Raw genomic sequence first — 21275 nt, forward strand, 5'->3', positions numbered from 1 at the left:
AACAAGAAACAAAACACTACTAGAGTCGTAAACGAGTATAAACGCGTAAAATCACCGTTCTCTTCAGACACAGTTTGTACATAGTATTTGCGGTTTTTTCTCAAAACAATAGTATACTATGTCGTACATTCAGCTCACACAAAAAATGGTATGGTTTGCACCTGAGCTATTTCCAATCATAACAAGTTACAGATATCTCAAGATATGTTATTATTTCCAGTTCTAAATATAGTAGCAGAAAATAGCGGATAGCGGCCAACCCTCACTGCATTACGCTAAAGCGCCGCGATATCTGCTAGTATTTGACAACACTCAGCAGAACACTGGAAATGATTAATATAGCAATTGTAATTGCAATACAATACAATCAGATTTTGCTTTGCTTATTTTTCTGGGACCCATGAACAGAGTTATCTAGTCATTGCTTTTCTTTGCCCTCAATATTACAGAGAGCCCCCACTGCATAATAATCACCACAAATCACAAAGATACACATAGAATATGCAATGCATATAGTTCTTTACCTTGTTATATGTATCAATACTTACAAGTATAAAATTTGACACACAAGGTCCTAAGCTAAACTCTGCCGGAATGAACATATATTTGGAGATAGAAATATTATTGGAATACAGGAGGCTAATCATCAGTGAGAAGGCCGTCATTTGTATTGCCATTTGAATCGTCGTTTCTCCGAAATGATTATGCCACAAAAAATAAGAAAACCGTAAGGAAAAATATTAATACAAAGAAAATCTTGATCATCAGCCACCTATTAGAAGATATGCTGTTCATATACTTCAACAAAGCACCTTGTGCCCCTTCTACGTTTGCCAATGTATCATCCATGTTTTCATCAATCCTGCAAATTAAGTACTGCCACTGTTAAGCCCACCAGTGTCTCAATTGGCCAATATGAAAAGGCAAAAATCAAGCAAAGACTATTCAACTAATCATAAATCAAATTACACGAGTTCAAAATGAGCGGAAAGGTGGTCAAACAAGCAAGTTCAAGCAACCCATGGAAAGCCAAAGCCAACTCAGTACACTGCCACTTTAGTTAATATCTAATGAGGTACGCTCAGTAACCCCATCCTAACATTTGGATACTCAACTAGCCCCGCCACGAAACATGTTTGTTTTTCCATTACAACACCAGTATCCACCTCATAATTCTGAATAATGAATCCCCATGCACACGTGAAAGAGGACTGTGAGTCTCATTTACATTATGTCGACGTAACTTAAAAACAAACATAAGCGAAACCGGCTCCAACATTGGACAGGGAAGGCAGATGCAGGGATAGGGTCAAAACACCCCACACTCCTTGTCACCATAACTTTTATGCTTATCTTAGGCTTAGCTACAATAAGTACAATGATATTAACTTATCTTATCATTTTCACACACTAATACTAGACATGAATCTTATTTTATATGAGATAGTACATTAACTTTGTGATTATGATTTTAAACACTGTACAAAATTAATTTGAAAAATTCATAGGTACTGGACAAGCAGGTAAAGCGCGAGAACAGGTTCAAATTTTTTATCCTTAAGAACGAAGAGCAGGGTTAGGTTGAGGCAAAACCTGCACCTGCCTGCCCGGTTGCCATGCTAAAACTAATTCAGCAAATAACATATACTGATAGTCTGATACACACAAACAAAAAAAATTACAAAGATTTAAAGGGATAAAAACTAATACCACATCTAATCATCAGAAATTCAAAATAACAAAATACTAAAAAAAATTATATTTTCATAATAACGCATAAGGAGTCGAATCATAACACCTAAAGTGAAAAGATTATGCAAGATCTTCAAAATTGGATTCATTCATGATTCATCATTCTCAACATTGTACAAACTTTACCTAGAGTTTCACCTTTTTGCTACTAAATTAATGCATGTTTAAGGTAATAAACGAGTTATCTCATTGGTTTTAAAAATATTGATTGCAGGACTTTCTCCTCTTTTACTTCTCAGTTTAGCAGATTCTCTTTAATAGGAATCGCAGAAATTAAGAAATTAATAAAAAGACTACATCCAAAATCAGGATAATGTAATCAAGATAAATACAAGTATTAGATGAAACAAGCATTATAGAAAAACAAGGCTTTAACTGCCTCTGACACTTCCAGCAGAAAAAGCCAACCATCAAATCAATCTTCATCAGAGAATCGATAAAGGACAAGCGCAAATTAGTTTACAGTATCCTACTCCTATATACACCCAAACTTCAACATATCCCATGACAAACTACAGAAATAAACGACAAAACAAGCACTCGGAAAAAAACAAAACACATGAAGAGTCATAAACAAGAACGACAAAACAAGCACTCGGAAAAAAACAAAATACAAGAAGAGTCATAAACATTAAACAAGGACGGAAAAGGGCATAAACTATAAACTGAACACCTCAACTTTCATTGGTAATATCCAATCTAGCCCTAAACCAAAGAGGAGAGAATAATTATAACTGTTGGTAACCAGGATAAAATGTATGTATCTATTCTATGCCAAGATCATTAGATTTCCATAAGAACAAATAGGATCAAAGAAGTAATTAAGTTATTAGCTGAAGGCAAGGCCTATGAGTGTAAACTGCATGTTAGAGAAACAAAGCTCAAGTGAAAGGTTCATTAGAAGACATGAAAGGTTCATAATTTTTTGAAGTCCAAGGAACTTTCCCTGAAGTTAACATGACTCAACCTGCTAACTTTTTCATCCACGGCTATCTACTTGCACCTTACTCTGTAAAGTTCACCTTGTATTTTAGAGGAGGCTAAAAAGTCAATTCACCACTCACACTCAGAAACCAGCAAAACAGGCAATTTAACAGTTAAACAGACCAGTCAATACTCAATCCACACCTTTATCAATATGTAGTAAAATACCCAATCTTCTCCTTCATACAAGTAACCTTATGTACATACACTTTAGAATTCGCCTAGTACTTTATATGAGCTAAATTTCTATCCAAGTCATTTCTCAGCTCATTAAGCAGCAAAACAAGCAATTCAAACATGGTACGGACAAAGATGACAATCTTATGGTCAGAAGACTCATAATTTAGAAGTAAACAACCAAATGATCTCCCACAGACAACCACAAACCAAAGATAGGGTTTGCTACACATAATACAAGCTAATTAAAGTCAAAGCTCAAACTTAATCTCACAGTGAATATAAGTGGCATCGGCTCATTTGAAATTGGAATTACTGACAAATCAAGTAAGCAAGTACCAAATAGTAACATACATCATACATCGTATTGGAATAAAGTAATAAAGGATAATACACAAGTGAGACAAAAAACCTGATGGCAACTTCTCCTTGTTGGGAAACAAGTGTTGCTAGTTGATTAAAGATGTTGCTGAGCTCATGAATAGTGGACTCAACATTCTGAAGAGCCTCAGCTCTGCTTTGCATGTAACTGTCTTGCAGTGGGACTAACTGCTGCTGCTGTTGCTGTTGTTGTTGTTGCAGCAACGGTTGACTCTCCCCATCAACCTGCTTCCTGTGGATATCAAAAAGAAAATTGTAGGAAACCATGGTTTCATATATAATTCAACCCAACATGAAGCAACCTTAAAATGCGAAGACAAAAAGGCAAATAGATGGAATAGACCAGCCTGCTTTTTACATTTATATTTGGCTGGACTGCTTAAACACCCAGTATCTCTAGGCAAGGAAAAGTTTCATTAGGGGCATAGTTTTGTTGGGCGCAACCAACCCAACAAAACAAGTCTGAGCAAGGTAGCCTTGTTTGACAGGTCCACTTGTAAGCACACAAGCAAAAGAATTCCACAATAAAGCAAATGAAATAACTAACTCAGGATTGTGCTAGGTAATCTCAAAATACTATCACAACAGACTGATAAACACAAAGCTCGTGATAGGAAACTAAGATCAGTACAATCGCTACGATATTGTTCTTGAAAATTAAGCTATACTGCGACAACAATTTGAGGAAAATAAATAAAAGAAGGGTATATGACCATAATTCTTATTATATTCTCCACTATCAGACAGGCTTACACAGAATCACACGTTTCATGGAACAAGAACTATGCACTTGATAATCTATTCAAGCATAATACTACAAGCTAATTTGATGAAAAAGAATAGTAATTCAATTATTCAAGTCAGTCACATGCTTAACTAAGGCCTATTACAGTGTACAAGCAACAAAGCAACAAAGAAAGAAAGCATGACAGACTTACTTAGGAAACAACTGAGAAGACGACGAGGACCCCAGCCCACTAGCCCATGGGGGTGCAGGAGCATTAGATTCACTAGCAGCCGTTCTCGTAGCTAACGGCCGCTGACGGACGAAAGGATTTGCAGATTCCTTGGAAGCAGAGGACGAAAACAGTTGTCTTCTATTCTCATGTACTTTCAAGTTCTTCATCAAAACAAACATCAAAACATCAATGACTATAGAAAATGTGCACTAACATGAATTTCCATGCTAAACCAATGCATTACCTCAGTTCTCATGGTGAGAACATCTTTAAACTCCTTGGTGGTGCTCATCAACCGCGTCTTGAGGTCATCCACCACCGTGAACGAATGGCTAGTCGTGTCGGCCGAAGCGTTTCCACTCTCATTCCTAGAATTGCTAACCAATTGAAGATCAACAACCGCAGAGTTCAGCGCAGTAATATCTTGCTTGATAACACTAGTAAGCTCTTGGATTTCCATGGTAGGGTCATCAAAAACCGAAGTCCGTTTCGCCACTGCGAATCAACACAAACACAAAGCTATTGATTCCACTAACACAGTTCTACAAAATCGCATAAATTAGCATTGAGTAGTTAGTTAGTTAGTTAGTTACGGAATGGAATTGCTTACGTTTTGCGAGCTTGGAGAGCTTCTGAGAGGTTTGGTGAATCCCGTAGCCGATTTTGGAAGCTCTTTTGTTGAATTCTGATTGCATAGCAACAGCGGAACGGTGTTCCTCCGATCTGGATGAGGAGGCGGTGGCGGTGGTGGTGGTGGCAGGTCCATTGGGTCCAGATCCTGATTTCTTCAACCTCTCTGCAATGTTTTGGAATTCGTGTGTCCGATCTCGGAATGAGGACTGTGCCGATTTCATGGCTTCGCGGTGGGTTAATGTTGATCGTGCGGTGGTGCTCCGGTGAAGAAGAAAGAAAGGGAAACCCTAGATCTGTCTAATTGGGATTGGATTGCATTTGGGAATGAAGATGATGATTCATTGCGAGCGTTGTAGCAGTAGCTAGCTCGTTACTCTATTTGGAACTTGATCCTGTTCTCTGGTTAATCGCTTATTTGTGTTAATTGTGCTTGTCAACATGAAATGAATTGAATTAATCTTAGCTGAGCTTTGTCTTAATCTGACATAAAAAATCAGAAGACTATGGACAGTTAATTTGATTTAAATTTTTATAATTTTTAATGTACATAAACAAATTTAAGAACTTAATTTCTCACTTTATGTATATATAAGCTTAGGGAACTTCCTTACTTTTGTTTTTGTTGACAATGTTAGTTGTGTATTTGAATTATATTTGTTTATCCATGGCAGCAATGGGCATTAAATTGACTTGTTTAAAGGATAAAAAAAAGTTTTGAACTATTTTAAGCAACAAAAAATTACAAATGGTTTAGTTTAAGAAAAATAAAAGAGGGATATAAAAAGAGTAAAATACACTCACCCCCTTCAAGATTTGCAAGAATGACACTCCACTCCATTCTTTTTAAAAATCTACACTCCACCCCATTTTTTATAAAGGCAAAATTTAGTGACGAAAACAAATTCGTCACTACTAAAAACTAATTACTAATTAGTAAAAATTTAAATAAATTTAATGCATATACACTATCATACATTAATTTATGAAAATAATTTTACTGAATTAAATTTAAAAAAACCATCAAATCTGTCTGTTAAGTCCACGTCTCATCTATCTCCAAATCATATTTCTCACCACAAACGGCCACCACCAAGCCTTTACTCCCTTTAACACGGCTCCACTGTCCCACAATGTGAAACCCCATGGCACCACCATGCCTCAAAGTTTTGTTGCGACCTGAACCCCAGAACGTGAATCGCACATCCCTAAAGCCACTTGTTCAACTACTTCTTGTGAATTTCACCCCTTTAAGTTGTGAGCGAACGCTCTGTTGGTCTAAGATATTGTTGAATTTTGTTAAAAACGATGCTCCACCGCCTCGTTGGGCTCTAATAACCTGAGATCCACTTCATATTTTCATAATTTTGTTTCTCTATTTTCTTCACCCATTTGTGTTGCTTTTTTGGCCTACAACCCAATTTTGAAAATTGGAGGTATAAAGAGATTATTTTGATTAAAATTGAATTATTACAAAATATGAAAACACAAGCATGTTTCACTATGTTCGAGATATGGTTTGTAAATCGGGCAGGTGTGCTATTGCATAATTTGCATTGTGAATTTACGGAGGAAAAACACGATTGAGAGAATGAGGAGGATTGTGATGTTTTCATTTTTAAATTTATTGGATTATATTGAAATGTTTTTTTTGAAATTATTGATTAACAATTTAAATAATAACTAATTATTAATGAAGAATATTTTTCGTCACTAAATTTGCCTCTATATAAAATGGGGTGGGATGTAGATTTTAGATAAGAATGGGGTAGAGTGTAATTCTAACAAACCTTAAGGGGGTGAGTGTACTTTACTCATATAAAAATAAAAAACGTTATTGTTGTGTCGTTGAAGACTGCAGTGTCTAAAATGGTCTTGGTCTATCATGGTCTTTAATGGTCCATGGATGGATCACAATGTAAAAAAGTTTGAGAAAACTTTTCAAGATTACCAAAATAACCTCAAGAATTATCATTTTCAAAATTTCACCTGCTTGGTCCAATCTTTCGTGAACCATCTTCCGATTACTATCTATTGTGCACAAAAGGCCACCAACTATCCATTGTGCTCATAGAACCACCTCCCAACCTCTACGCGACACCTTCCCCTCCTTCAATGCTCACATTCATTTCATTATCGTATTCTTTCTTCCTCTCCTCTTCAACATTAATGAGGACAAGGCCCCAATCGAGGTAGAAAGAACACATAATGGTCAAAACTTATGTAGTGTATCTCATTTTGGTGTTTGGAAAATAATGCAACTAACTACAACCTGTATTTGAAGAATGGGGTGAAATTAGGGGATAGTGATGTAGAAAAGGAATAGAAGAGAAGAGAAAATGAAGAGAACTTCAAGAAAGATCGCACTATCTGCACTCTACTTAGCATCTCGAATTGGGGCTGGTTCGCGGTCAGGTTGGTCACGAAGGGGAGGACAGGTGACGGAAGACGCGATGGAGTGGGAGTATCGTGTTGTGGTCCCAGTAGGCAGGAGGTGGTTGTCAATCGAGAGTTTCACCTTCTTCTCCTTTCAAGGCTGATGCTGCTCCGAAAAAGTTGTTGAAGTCATCAATGATCGCAGGTGGTTCAATGTCAGGATCGGAGGGGGTGTTAAAAGTCAGGGACTCCAGTGGTGGTGTAGTGGTTTCCAGTAAGATCATGAAGGTGGGGAAATATTCTGTTTTATGATTATTATTTCATAACGTTATAGGGAAAAATTTATTATGGACCACTTTTGTGTGGTCCATATTAAATGCCTCCAACGTTATAGTAGCACAAAGAAGGACAGAGGGAACAATATGCAACGCATAAAGTAGAATTTAACCTCGTTATTTCGTCCAAAAAAATAAAGTCCTCGTCATATGTATTAATATACGTACAAGTTTGACAAAGATAGATATTTGGAGAACTAAATATGAATGAAATACGGAAGAAGGTTTGACATAAGTAAGAAAGCTCGTTTTCATTTCAGTCATTGGAATGACTATGCCACAAAAAATAAGAAAACCATAAGGAAAAATATTAATACAAAGAAAATCTTGATCATGAGCCACCTATTAGAAGATATGCTGTTCAGATACTTCAACAAAGCACCTTGCGCCCCCTCCACGTTTGCCAATGTATCATCCATGTTTTCATCAATCCTGCAAATTCAATACCTCTGTAAACCTCGCCATTGTGACAATTGGCCAATATGAAAGAAAAGATCAAGCAATTTCACCTTATCAGCAGCAATCAAAGTATATGTATGAAATTGTTCACACCAAATTACAACTAGTTTTATACTGTAATCCTAGCATATGTGTATCCACACATCCCAAAACATATTCAACAAATAAATGACAAAATCAGACACCCAAAAAAACTAACTAAAAACAGGCATAAACAAGGAGGGAAGAGGAGATTAAAGTGAACATAAAAGATTTTATGCGCAACTCGGTCCCCAGACCAAAGATGAAAGAGCAGGCTAAGTTTTAACTGTCACCAAATACATTGGAACCGGGAGGAAATGTTTCTATGGCAAGACCCCGTACATACTGAAAGCAACAAATAAGATTGAGGAATTATAAAAGCAACACAAGGGAGGGCAAAGCACGGGTTCTATGCATACGATTTAACTCCACTAAGGCACTAAGTGTAGAAGGTACTTTATAGAAAACAAAGTGCATGCGGACAACAACTGATTAGAAGACATCAAAGGTTCAGGTCTTTTTCAAGTGCAAGCACCAGATTACTTGTTCATGAAGTTACTATGACATCATCTGTTTTTATTTTCATCAAAAGTTATCCACCAATACTTTAAAGCTTTAAACTTTTCCTTGTATTTTAAAGGAGGCTAAATTCTTATAAAAGTCATCTCTCTAGTCTCCACTCAATAAGCACCAAAATAACCAATTTTAAGGGCATGGCACTCACAACCCTAAAGTCAACATGCAGTTAACAACCCAATCATCTCCAACAGACAAGAAACCCAGTCCACCTAGCTAAATTCTTATGCAAGACATTTCTCTAGTAAGCACCAAAACAAGCAATTCAAACAGAATGGCATCACAACCCTATAGTAAATACACAGTAAACAACCAAATCATCTTTAGGAACAGATCCCCATTAGGAAAGCTTACATCACACGAGCCAATGAATCAAGTGCGCCAGCCCTTGATATAGTTGGGCATATTTACGAGGATGCCTCTTTAGGAATGTGGTTAGAGTAATTAAAGAATAAGACCTCTATAAATAGAAACAGAGAATGTAAGGAAAGTATTAGTTGGTCAATTGGTTTTGGGTGGGAGAGGCCAAGCTCTCAAATTGCTTGGAAAGACTACGTTTTATCCCATTCTTCCTCTTCTTGACCCTGGATAACCGTTGATGCAACATTGGAGGAGAATATTCAATAAAAGTTTCTTACTTTCTTTCTCTTGTATTTTAAATCAGTATCTATAATCATCTTAACTACAAACTTCTTGAAACTGGAAGTATTTTGATTAGTTATCGATATTAACGTGATTCAGAAGTACAATATTTATAGACTAGGTTGTTAGAGGTTTGTATAGCAACATGAGTTCGACATATAAATACCTGATGGCAACCTCTCCTTGTTGGGAAACAAGTGTTGCTAGTTGATTAAAAATGTTGCTGAGCTCATGAATAGTGGACTCAACATTCTGAAGTGCTTCTGCTCTGCTTTGCATGTAACTGTCTTGTAAAGGAACTATCTGTTGCTGCTGTTGCTGTTGTTGTTGCTGCTGTTGCAACAATGGTTGACTCTCCCCATCCACTTGCTTCCTGTAGATTTAAAGCCATGAAAGTTTTAAATCAAAAAAAAAAATGTCTGGAGCCATAGTTCCAGAAAGAATTTAATCCAACCTGAAACAACCTTAAAATATTAAGCATAGCAAAAGTTTTCATTATTAAATAGGAAAGGATCCACAAGTCATGCTTGTAACTAGAGCTCTTAATTTGGTCCCAGATGCACAATTTTTTTAGGAAGACCTGCCATTTCAATTCCAATCCTCTTTGTCAGGCCAAGTCATCCCAATAAAGGAAAATGGTCTGACATTTTGAATGAGCCTTCCTGCTTTTCTACATGCATTTTGGGCTATCCTGTTTGACCAGCCAATTTCCCTAGGCCGGGCCAAGTTTACTAGTCCTACAGTTTTCTCAGTCCAGGCTAGGGCAACAAAACAAGGTTTGACGAGACACCCTGTTTGACAGGCCTAGTTGTAAGCAAACAAGCAAATGAAATCCATAAATTAATTTAAGTGATTTAATTAATTAATACAGTAAAGCAAAGGTTACGAACTTATGTCTGTTCAATGCTGTTAGAGTTCATAGAAGTGAAAAGATAGAGAAAAACTGTTTCTGAAGTGATAATTTCATATCTGAATGATTCTACAATATATGAGTGGACATAAAGCCTAACCAGGCTTGTTGCAAACTGCAGTTATAAAGTAACTTCTCTAACAGAATTCTAACCAATACCTAAGTAACTCTAACTTAACAGTTCCATAGCTCAGACTGCTCAGTACTGATCACTCATTACAACTCGATGCATATTATCTATTTTTATCTATATACTCTATCTAACAAATGCAATCACAAAGGAGGGAGTAAAGACATACTTTCCAAACTGAAATTAATAAATATGGACCCAATGGTGGTGCACTTGTGCCAAAAAGCAGCAAATTTGAGTTCTATTATACTTCAAATGACAATTTGAGGAAGTCAAATAAAACAAGGGTATGTAGCTACGCTTTTGCTCAATATGAATAGATCAATCTTCACTAGAATCGCCAGTTCCTTTGAATAAAAATTATGCACCTCAATAGTCTAATGGCATACTACTACAAATTAAGCGATGAAGAAGCAGTAATGCAGATTATCTAATAAATTAGTTTACCTGCATTGCATAAAAAATCAGCAGGAAAACAACAAAGCGGTGCTTAACTAGAGCCTACAACGAATCAACAAAAGAACAAAGATAGAACAACACAACTTACTTAGGAAACAACTGGGATGAAGATTGCGAACCACTAGCCCATGGAGGTGCAGGGGCATCAGAAGAACTAGCAGCGGACCTCGTAGCTAAAGGTCGCTGACGGACAAAAGGGTTAGCAGAATCTTTCGAGGCAGAGGCCGAAAACAATTGTCTCCTACTCTCGTGTACTTTCATGTTCTTCACAAAACACAACAACACAACATCATCATCAGCCTCAGACATGAAGGTGCAAAACATCCACACAAAAAACACACCAATACAGTACATTATCATTACCTCAGTTCTCATGGTGAGAACATCTTTAAACTCCTTCGTGGCACCCATCAACCGCGTCTTGAGGTCATCTACAACCGTGGTGGAATGACTAGTCGTGTCGGCAGAAGCATTTCCACTCTCATTCCTAGAATTGCTGAGTAACTGAAGATCAACAACCGCGGAGTTTAGCGCAGTAATATCCTGCTTAATAACACTAGTAAGCTCTTGGATTTCCATGGTAGGGTCATCGAAAACCGAAGTCCTTTTCGCCACTGCAAACCATAACAAATAGAAAGCTAAAGCTATTGATTGCATTTGCATAGTTCTAAAACAATCACATAAACTAGCATTGAATAGTCAGTGTTGAGAAATAGTGAGTGAATCAATGGAATTGGTTACATTTTGCGAGCTTGGCGAGCTTCTGAGAGGTTTGGTGAATGCCGTAACCGATTTTGGAGGCTCTTTTGTTGAATTCTGATTGCATAGCAATGGCAGAACGGGGTTCCTCCGATCTGGATGAGGTGGTGGTGGTGGTGGCAGGTCCATTGGGTCCAGATCCTGATTTCTTCAACCTCTCTGTGATGCTGTGGAATTCGTGCGTCCGATCCCGATACGATGACTGCGCCGATTTGACGTGCATTTTCCCGGTTCAGGAATTTTCACGGAGGGGAGAATGGTGGCAAGGAAAGGGAAACCCTAGATAGATCCAATTGGGATTGGGATTGGAATTGCGGTGGTTGGGTTGGTTGAAATCGGAGAAGGAGAAGGGGAAGAAGATGCAATGTCGAAAACGATTTTTGTGAATCACGACGGAATTTTGCTTACACCACCGTGTTGCTCTATTTGGGGAGTTGGGTTTGGGGCCTCCCCTATGGGACTGCGCGCCCCACCTTTTTTTTTTAAACCCAAAAGTGCCCTACGGAAAGGTACTTTCCGTATTCAATTTAACTGAATACGGAAAGGTACTTTCCGTATTATATTTTGATGAATACGGAAAGGTATTTTCCGTATTTAACTCTGACAGGATTCCCCATTTTTCCACCATTACTCCTCCCTCACCAACTTTCACCAACCCCTCACCAGCCCCCCTGAACCTCCTCAATGCCTCCAGACCACCCTCTCTCTCACCCTCTCCTACCTCACTTTCATTCCCAAGCTCTCCACCACCATCCACTCCTTCATTTCCCAAGCTCTCCACCACTACAACAAGTGTTGTAGTAGAGGTAAGTCTATGTGTTTATTTGTTGTTATTTTGTAGGATTAAGTAGTGGAAGTAGTTAGATTAAGTAGTTTAAGTAGTTAGATTAAGTAGTTTAAGTAGTTAGAAGGATGGGTTTTTGAATTCTGAGTCGTGATATAATACGGATTGTTATCTTCCGTATTGAATATGGAAAGGTACTTTCCGTATTCAGTATGGAAAGTAACAATCCGTATTCGGTATGGAAAGTATATTTCCGTATTGAGTATGGAATGTAACTTTCCGTATTCTCTTCCAGGGATGACAGATTCATTTTTCTTTGGTGAGTCACAATTGATTGAAGCTGGATTTCACAATGGTCAACCTGAAGAGGCCACTACAGAGGTGCCACCACCAGCATTTGTGCCCCCGTGTATAAGTATAGATGTCTCGCATTTATTTGCAACTGATCAGGTATTCTTTGAACATATTTTTGCATTGTTTTGAGAGTGTAATATATCAATTCTTATTATGTCTTGATCACCCTTGTAATCAATTCTTATTATTATAACAGATTTTCCCTACCCGTGATGATCTTATCAATTGGGTTCATGGAATTGCGATTGAAAATGGATATGTTACGTTGATCACAAAGTCAGATTATGATGGGAATGGAAGCAGAAAAGCTTATGTCATGTTGGGGTGCGAGAAGCATGGTAAATATGTTCCTTATAGAGACCCTGACCTTGTTGAAGGGACGAGATCACAAAAGACAGGTTGTCCTTTTAGACTAAAAGGACGACCTAGGAAAAATGGCATAGATAGAGATTGGCGGCTAAAGGTGATGGAAGGTATACACAACCATGAACCAGCTAGGTCACTACTTGGGCACAATTTTGTTGGTCGTCTAAAACCCGGAGAGAAGGAGCAAGTGGGAAAAATGACAAGGAGTTGGGTTCCACCGAGAAAGATGTTGTTGACTTTGAAGGAAAACAATCCTTCAAACTTGACTACCATATCTCAGATTTATGGTGTTTGCAAGAGGTTAAGAAAATCCCTCCGCGGGGGATTGACAGAAATGCAACACTTGTTGAAGAAGTTGGACGGTGACAAGTATGTCCACTTTGAAAGACATGAGCCTGGATCGGAAGTCATTAGGGATGTATTTTGGGCTCATCCAAATGCTATCAAACTGTTCAACACATTTCCATATGTAGTGATTATGGATTGCACATACAAGACAAACAAATATGCAATTCTCTTGCTTGAGATGGTAACTGTGGCTATAGAGCCGTTGCTGCATTACTCGGACTACCATCAGGTGAGGAAAGTTGGTCATGGGTTAGGGCAGCGTTGATAGAAGAACTTGAACGACACAGAGGGTTGTATGATGAAATGTGGTCCAGACATGTGGTTAATGCCTTACATTCCCGACTCACTCTTCCTCCTGGTGATCCGGCTACCGAGGATAAATGGATGCAACTGCCAGAGATGGGATACCTTGTAGCAACCAGGTTCCAAGTGGTTTTCATATCCATCTCCTCTACGGGTTGTTGGTCATACCTTCCACTAAGAGGAGAAGGTCCACCGGATATACATCCTGTTATAGCTGTTGGTCATGTGATTAATCACTTTGTACAGGTATTTTTTGATTGAGTACACTAATATCCAATTGGTGAATTGATTTGTTGTATTTGCAAGTTATCTAATTTTATTGTTATTCTCTATAATGTAGCTCCATCTAACTCCTGGACATTCTATGCCGCCAATTGCTCTCCAGTGGGAACGGTATGTTGATCCTACATCAGTAAGCTGGTGCGCCCCATATGGTACACGTTTAGGAAGATTCACATCAGAATATGAAGCTTGGCTTGTTACTTTTGGTGTTCCTCTTATTCACCAAAGCTATGTAGACATCACCTCAGATTGACACCACACTTTTGTGTGATATTCATTTGTAAACGCTCTGTAATATTAATCTGATGGGCCTTGCCTTTATGATGTTCATTTGTTGCTTTTAATAATATTAATTTGATGGTCATTGTTATATTGATGGGCCTTATTATTTTGAATCAGCATCAGGGATAATTAACATAGACAACCACTCTGTCATCAGAGTCCTGTCATTTTCATCCACCCCATCATCAGAGTCCTGTCATTTACAACCACCCCATCATCAGAGTCCTGTCATTTCCAACCACCCCATCATCAGAGTCTTGTCATTTTCATCCACTAAATGACGAACTTGAAACCTGACATTACTATCTACCACCAACCAACCCCAACCACACTTGTATTATCCACCAAACACCATAAATCTTTTGACCATTCTGCTATAAATCTCTCTGGGTTCTTTATTCTTCTTCATCCTTTTCTTCATGTCTTGCTTTCGAAGATAAAAAAAAACAATGGAACAAGACTGGGATGCATTAGTCCGCCGTTGCAAACGTCAAGGCAGCACTTCTAGCAGCTCTCGTCCTCTCATTCCTGGGCCAGCTGGCGCCGTCCAGGCTGCCATGTATGGGCGTAGATCCAACCCTAACACACTACTCATTCCGACCCAAGAATTTGTGAGGCGTGCTCTCGAAGACAGATCAACCGAAACCGATCCTGATTTCAATTCAAATGCTTGGCTTACAGCCCTGCAATTGGTGGAATCTGCCACTCCGCTGGGCACAATCACAACGAATGTTGAGAGAGTAGAGAGTGTTGTTGCTGTTATTAAATCATGCACTCCCAATGGTTTCGGAGATGCCAAAGTTACCCTCAAGGTATTTGCTCGCTTTTGTCCAGCTTCTTTAACCGTCAATTTGTTGTCTCATTTTCTCTCACGATTGCATTGATTTAGGACCCTACGGGCACCGTTGACGCTAGCGTCCATCGCAAGGCCTTCACTGACGGGGAATTTAGGAATGTCATAACTGTTGGATCTGTTCTTGTTCTCCAAAAGGTCTATTACCTTAAACATTAATCTTGCTTCCTTTGAACAAGTACGCATTAATCTTTTAAATTTGCAATTTACTTGCAGGTTGCTGTGTTTGCACCGAGTAAATCTGTTCGTTATCTGAATATAACGTTGCCCAACATAGTCAAAGTATTTCCACAGGATAGCGGACCCCACGACTTCATCGATATCACTGAGGATTAATTTTGTTTTCGTGTTGCTTCTGAATAATTTCGTGTACCCTTTAAACTGTTTGCCATGAATTATTTATGTTACTTATCCTGCCTTTGATTATTTACGGTGTAGTTATACGGGTTTTTTTCAAGAGAGTCCTAATACAAAGAGTCGGCATATAATGAGTGAAAATAGAAAGCATGATTAATATAAAGAGAGTCCTAATACAAAGAGTCACATGTCATAATATAAAAATACAAAAAAAATATACAAATATATAGTCAATCACTCGCCCCGACCCCTACCGGCCCCTCTACGACCTCTAGGTCCACGGCCTCTGCCTCCACGCGCACCCTCTGCAGGAGCACCCTCTCCACGGGCTCTGCCTCCACGGCCTCTGCCTCCACGCGCTCTGTCTCCACGACCTCTGCCTCCTGCAGCTCTAGCTCCTCGGACAGCAGCAAAGGCTACCCCCTGGGTACCAATGAAGGCATTGGATCTAATAAGATCCAGCGCCCTCTCAGTGAGGGATCGGGAATGCGTGCCCTCTGCAGGAGCATCTGGCACCTCGAGTGACTGCTCCAACAAGTCCACGGCCCGACGCATAACAGTCTGCAAAAATAATGTAGATACATTAGATACAAATAAAATATCATGAACAAAAAATCACAATTGAATGGAAAATAAAATTCAAACTTACCACTGCACTGAACTCCTCCCTCCTATCATCAGGGATGATGAACCGATGGGACACAGCGCTGTACCACCTCATGTAATCCTCCACAGCCTCTCCCGGATATGTAGCGGGGATCCCCTGAGGGCGGAGGTGCGGCGCAAACTCAGCAAAGGCAGCATCTGCGGTCTCAGCAAGGGACCCAGACGTCTGGATCTCAGAGGGGTGTCGAGGGACATCCTGTATGAAGCCAAACTGGCGCAGAACCCTCTCTGGTAGATGCCGTCGAACAACACGGCCAAATGGCGACCGGATGTAGCCAGAATACATGGCCCTCGGATCCCGTGGTCGATGAGCCCGATGGTCCTCAAATGGGGTCCATATAACGTCATCCACCGTCAGCTCATCGAGCATGACTCGCCTCTCATCAAGGCCTGCATGCCCGACCCGGGACATAGCCCACCGCCGCGCCCTAGGCTGGTCCTGCGAGTACTCCGGATCCGCCCTACGGATAATGACGCGGTCAGAAAGGTACTCGTAGACCCATCCTAGCAGGAGCGAGGTAAAACCTCCCATCTGGGCCGTCCCCCTCCTGGACGCTCGACTAAGCTGGTCGTATAGCGTAGCGAGCGCAATCGCGCCCCACGCGTACTCGCACACTCGACCAAGATCCTCCAACATCCCTATCCAGTAGACGGTCGTATGGTAGCCTCCGCTCTTGCTAGCAAAGAGCGTGGCGCCTAGCTGGTTCACCAGCCAAATCCGTGCAGCGTCCTCATATCGGTGCTCTACAATGAAGTGAATTAAGTTAATAGTTTATAACAATACAATAATAATAGATACAAAGACAATACAATAATAATTAAGACATACCCGCCAACGCAGCCTCATACCGGGTCTGCAAGACCCCAAAGCGAATAGTCTGGGACCTATTCGTATCAAACTCAGCCTCATAAATACCAACAGATCCTCCCATCAACTGAGCACAGAGCGCTGCACACTCGTCCCTCTCCCCCCTCCCAGGCGTATAGAACCTCGACCCCATGGGGAGATGGAGAAGAGCCGACACGTCGTCCAAGGTGATAGTCATCTCCCCGAACGGCATGTGGAAGCTACTAGTCTCCTCATGCCATCGCTCCACAAGGGCCAAAATAAGGCCTGCATCTGTCACCGGGTAGCTGCAATATGGTAGCTGATGAAGACCCGTCTGCTCAATCAACTCTCAAACCCGCCTGTGACTGTCTGAATCACCATCACAAGCAAGGTTCCAAACCTTCCCCCCAGCTGTGGCCACCTTCAACTGTCGACGGTCCACATACCGCTCGTCTGTGCGTAGGAGTGCATGCCACGCCCAGGGAGCCTTGTGATCAGCATAATGGGTGAGGAGCGATAGCTCAACAGGCCCCCCCGGAAACGGCGGCAACCTCTGGATCAGGTCCTCCTCGCCACCCTGTGCCCCCTGCTCCCCCTGCTCTGGCGGCAGGACATCAGCATCAACAGTAGGCGGAGGAATACTATCCTCGTCAGATCCTCCCATGCCGGATGAGGCCTCGCCTGATGACTCCTCGCCGGAAGACTCCTCGCCTGAGGACTCCTCGCCTGAGGACTCCTCGCCTGATGACTCAACCATGGGAGAGGGCGGAGAAACAACTGTAGGTATCTCAACCGTGGGAGACGGCGAATAATCAACCAGAGGAACCTCAATCATGGGAGACGGCGGAGAAACAACTGGAGCTGAAGCCTCCACCGCCTGAGAGGTTGCAGCATGATCGCCGCGCCGGCTAGAAGCATGTAACCGCCGGTGTCTATCCTCAGTAGCCCCGACATCCTCACTAGAAGCATGAGACCTCTTTCTGTTCTTCATTCTCACTATATATTCAGAGCAAACATTCACTATATATACCATTTCAGCCATAGACAGAAACATGATGCAAGCAAATGGAAAATTCCTAGAATTTTATAAGTACATAGATGATAATCGGATCTTCTGTGGATTATGCATGCTTGGATCAACTTTTATTTTCCTAATAATCAATTATGGCATCTAGAAACTACTCACAAATGCTTTGGAAACCTTCTATAATTGATTCTGAACCCAGAATCAATTATAAGTGTTGGGTTTGGTTCTGAGATGAATACGGAAAACGTTTTTCCGTATTCAATACGGAAAACCATGTTCCATACTGAATACGGAAAACCATTTTCCATATTCAATACGGAAACCTGTGATCCGTATTTACCCAGAAACGCCATTAACGACAATGAGCTATCGGCCCTAAACCCAAACCACATTCAAGACATTTCAGCCAACAATACCTCTACACAAGCAACAATCGACTACCCTAGGGTTCAATGATTAACATAATTTCAAGTTAAATGGGGAAAATCCAAAAATCCTTACCTCTAGGTTTCAATTCTGAGAATGGGGTTGTGAAGAGCTTTGATGGAGATGATGGAACCTTTCAAGTACACGGTTCAAGCAAGGGGAGCGACAGAGATCGAAGGTTGAAGAGGGGAGAAGAGCTTGGCAAAATACGGAAATGGGTTTGAAATGGGTTTGAATAAACCCTTGCCGGTTTACATACTAATATAATACGGATATTAAACTTCCGTATTCAATACGGAAATGTGTCTTCCGTATTCTATTAAAGGGGGGCGTTCCAGTAATTTCCCCACTTTAAGTGGGGCGGGGAGCCCCATAGGGGGGGCCCCAAACCCAACTCCCCTCTATTTGGGCCTTTTACACTAACGCTTTGCTTTTAACGGTAGGTACGGGGGTAATTATTAACGCTAAGTAATTTGAAGATGTTTTATCTCCGTTCAACCATGTTTTGAATTAAAAGATTGGGTAGTGAGTATTATTTGACTCGAGCCTGAGACCAAATAGGGAGTTATTGTTGTTAAGGGGTGTCTAAATGGGCCGAGCGGCTGCTATTGCTGCAGCAGTGCATCTTGTTCATCATCCAGGAATTTATTTAGAATATTTGCCTTCCTTATCAGGAATTGGAGGATTGGGGATTCAGTAGTGTAATGTTAAGAGGTCGTGCGACATGAAGACATTGATAGCATCGTTAGGGGCCTACGACCTAACCTACCAAAGGTCAGGCCTAGGGCGGGTTTATTTGCTAAAAAAGTTAGACTTAGGCTTTTTAAAAAACTTGATTAGCTAAAAAAGGCTAGGTCTAGCCTTACAAAAAAAGCCTATTAGACTTGATAGGTCGGCTCATTTAACAAATTATTTTTTTTATAATTTAATAAATATATTTTACTGATATATTAATAAATTTAATTGCTCGCGGTTCTTCTAATGATAACTTGGGGTTTGGGTGTTCATTTGGTTTTTCAGGTTCTTAGAGGGTGGTTGGTTTTTGCCTCTTGTGTCTTTAGGTTTTGGGTGTTTTTTGCTTTTTTTAGATCCTTTATAGGTTTGTTAGTCTTTCTTCGTGGATTGGGTTGCTTCCAGCGTTGCTGATTTTATTTTTTGGACCCCTTTTGAGGAGGGTTGTACATCAGGACATTCACCTCATTTATATAATTATGATTTTGCTTTTGAAAAAAAAAATGTAACCAAAAAGATATATTAATAAATTTAATATCATGTCTAAAAAATACTAAAAAATAAAATAGAAGAAATCCTAAGATGAAAATCTAAATTAAGTTCTCTTCTTTTGTATTTCACTCTATTAACTTTCACTCTCTCATCCTCTCACCTAGCGGATGCTCTTCTCAAGGCCTAAAGCAACCGCCGCCAGGCCCCCACTTGTCGTCCGCCACCCACCGCCTCGTGCGACCACCCCAAGGCCTATTAACCCCTTTAAGAGGATTCTTTTTAGGTAAGTAGGCTTATAAACAGGCTCGTAGGCTAAGTCAGGCCTCCTAGAAGGTTAGGTCGAGCCTTAAAATTTGGCCTACGAAAGCCCACAAACCAAGGCTTGGGTCGCGAGCTTCGAATGCAGGTCAGGCCTAGGCCTCGCAATACCTAGCTAACACATCTCATTTCCACCCCTAGCCGCCACCGCGTCTCCTACCATGATCATCCATGTTTCTAAAATTTTCACACCATATAGTATATCTCTAAAGGTGTGGTGTTTAAGAGCACGTACGTAATTAGCATCATACCCCCAAATTTCTTCATATTGTAGTTTCCTCGATCTGAAAAGAGAAAATACTTTTACCATTTTCCTCTTTTTGAAATTTATTTTTTGCTTGAACTTTTGGTGTACTGGCTCAGCCAAGCTATGCTCTATATTCTCATATTTGCTGTACTGGCTCAGCCAAGCTATCCTCTATATTCTCATATTTGGATGCTTATGTTCTGAATTCTTTCATATCATTAATTTACTAACATTTCTAACAACTAGCATTTGCCCATAAAAAAAAAAAAATGATGGCGACTTGGCCAAGGACGTATGGAATGCAGTGTCTGTCCTAATTGCCTCACAAGAAAATGAAGCTTCACTCTTGGATACAGATTAAGAACCTAAGCTTTTGTGAGGAAGCCACATAGTGACTCGTGCTTCCCCTATCTGATCTTTCCTAAAGCATAAGAAGTCCTAAGCGGTCCTTTGTTAGTGATAAAATGGTAGACAAATTGAGAGGAAAGTTCATCCCATCCTCTAAAGGACTGAGGAGGAAGAGATTGGAATCATCTTAATGCCGCTTTTCTCAGCCTCAAAGAAAAGGTTATACATACCTATGCATCAGAACCTCTTAGGAAAGACATGAATTTGAGAAAAACATCCAAGTGTTCAATAGGATTGGTTTCCACTAACATAATCGCCTCATAAAACAAGTTTTGTATCTTGGCCAAAATTATGACTGTTTGACTAGACATTTTTGTGATATAAGTCACGTTTTAACGTGGCTACATTCAGCTTCATTATGTCTCTTGCCAATTTTGTTCCGCTCATGGTCATGGCGAAAATATTTCTCTGATCTTTCTCTCATTTACTCAAGCATGCAGGGATTTCACTAAGTCTTCGAGGCACTTCTCTATTTGTTCCAACTTGTTCCTAAGCAATAGCCAACATGCTTCAAGAGTAGCATTCAAAGAGAATGCTCTTATGGAGGTGAATATCCATATGGAAATGCTCTTATGTAATAGCTAATTAATGTCATATTATTTTCAGTTATTGTAATTTCATTACTTTAGCATTAGCTTGACTTTCCCTCAA

The 21275-nt window shown here is 40.1% G+C and overlaps 4 protein-coding genes across 4 annotated transcripts; all 4 read right to left on the reverse strand.

The window, feature by feature from the left end:
* Positions 1-403: 403 nt before the first annotated feature.
* On the reverse strand, positions 404-5334 carry LOC130727435 (syntaxin-32-like). Its single transcript, XM_057578563.1, has 5 exons — positions 4864-5334; positions 4498-4748; positions 4233-4414; positions 3326-3526; positions 404-862 (listed from the first exon to the last, which is right to left on the reverse strand). The coding sequence occupies exons 1-5, from the start codon at positions 5105-5107 to the stop codon at positions 703-705; spliced, it is 1038 nt and encodes a 345-aa protein (XP_057434546.1). The 5' UTR covers positions 5108-5334; the 3' UTR covers positions 404-702.
* Positions 5335-7696: 2362 nt separating this feature from the next.
* Positions 7697-12013, reverse strand: LOC130727437 (syntaxin-32-like). The gene is made up of 5 exons (XM_057578565.1): positions 11533-12013; positions 11155-11405; positions 10880-11055; positions 9459-9665; positions 7697-8026 (listed from the first exon to the last, which is right to left on the reverse strand). The coding sequence occupies exons 1-5, from the start codon at positions 11771-11773 to the stop codon at positions 7867-7869; spliced, it is 1035 nt and encodes a 344-aa protein (XP_057434548.1). The 5' UTR covers positions 11774-12013; the 3' UTR covers positions 7697-7866.
* A 3685-nt stretch (positions 12014-15698) lies between these two features.
* LOC130727438 (protein MAINTENANCE OF MERISTEMS-like) lies at positions 15699-17319 on the reverse strand. The gene is made up of 3 exons (XM_057578566.1): positions 16975-17319; positions 16129-16889; positions 15699-16040 (listed from the first exon to the last, which is right to left on the reverse strand). The coding sequence occupies exons 1-3, from the start codon at positions 17204-17206 to the stop codon at positions 15714-15716; spliced, it is 1320 nt and encodes a 439-aa protein (XP_057434549.1). The 5' UTR covers positions 17207-17319; the 3' UTR covers positions 15699-15713.
* Positions 17320-17323: 4 nt separating this feature from the next.
* On the reverse strand, positions 17324-18820 carry LOC130727439 (uncharacterized). Its single transcript, XM_057578567.1, has 2 exons — positions 18503-18820; positions 17324-17970 (listed from the first exon to the last, which is right to left on the reverse strand). Exon 2 carries the CDS (start codon positions 17963-17965, stop codon positions 17324-17326), a length of 642 nt encoding a protein of 213 aa, XP_057434550.1. The 5' UTR covers positions 17966-17970; positions 18503-18820.
* Positions 18821-21275: the final 2455 nt, after the last annotated feature.

This window comes from Lotus japonicus, chromosome 1 (assembly GCF_012489685.1).
Source record: "Lotus japonicus ecotype B-129 chromosome 1, LjGifu_v1.2".
NCBI lineage: Eukaryota > Viridiplantae > Streptophyta > Magnoliopsida > Fabales > Fabaceae > Lotus > Lotus japonicus.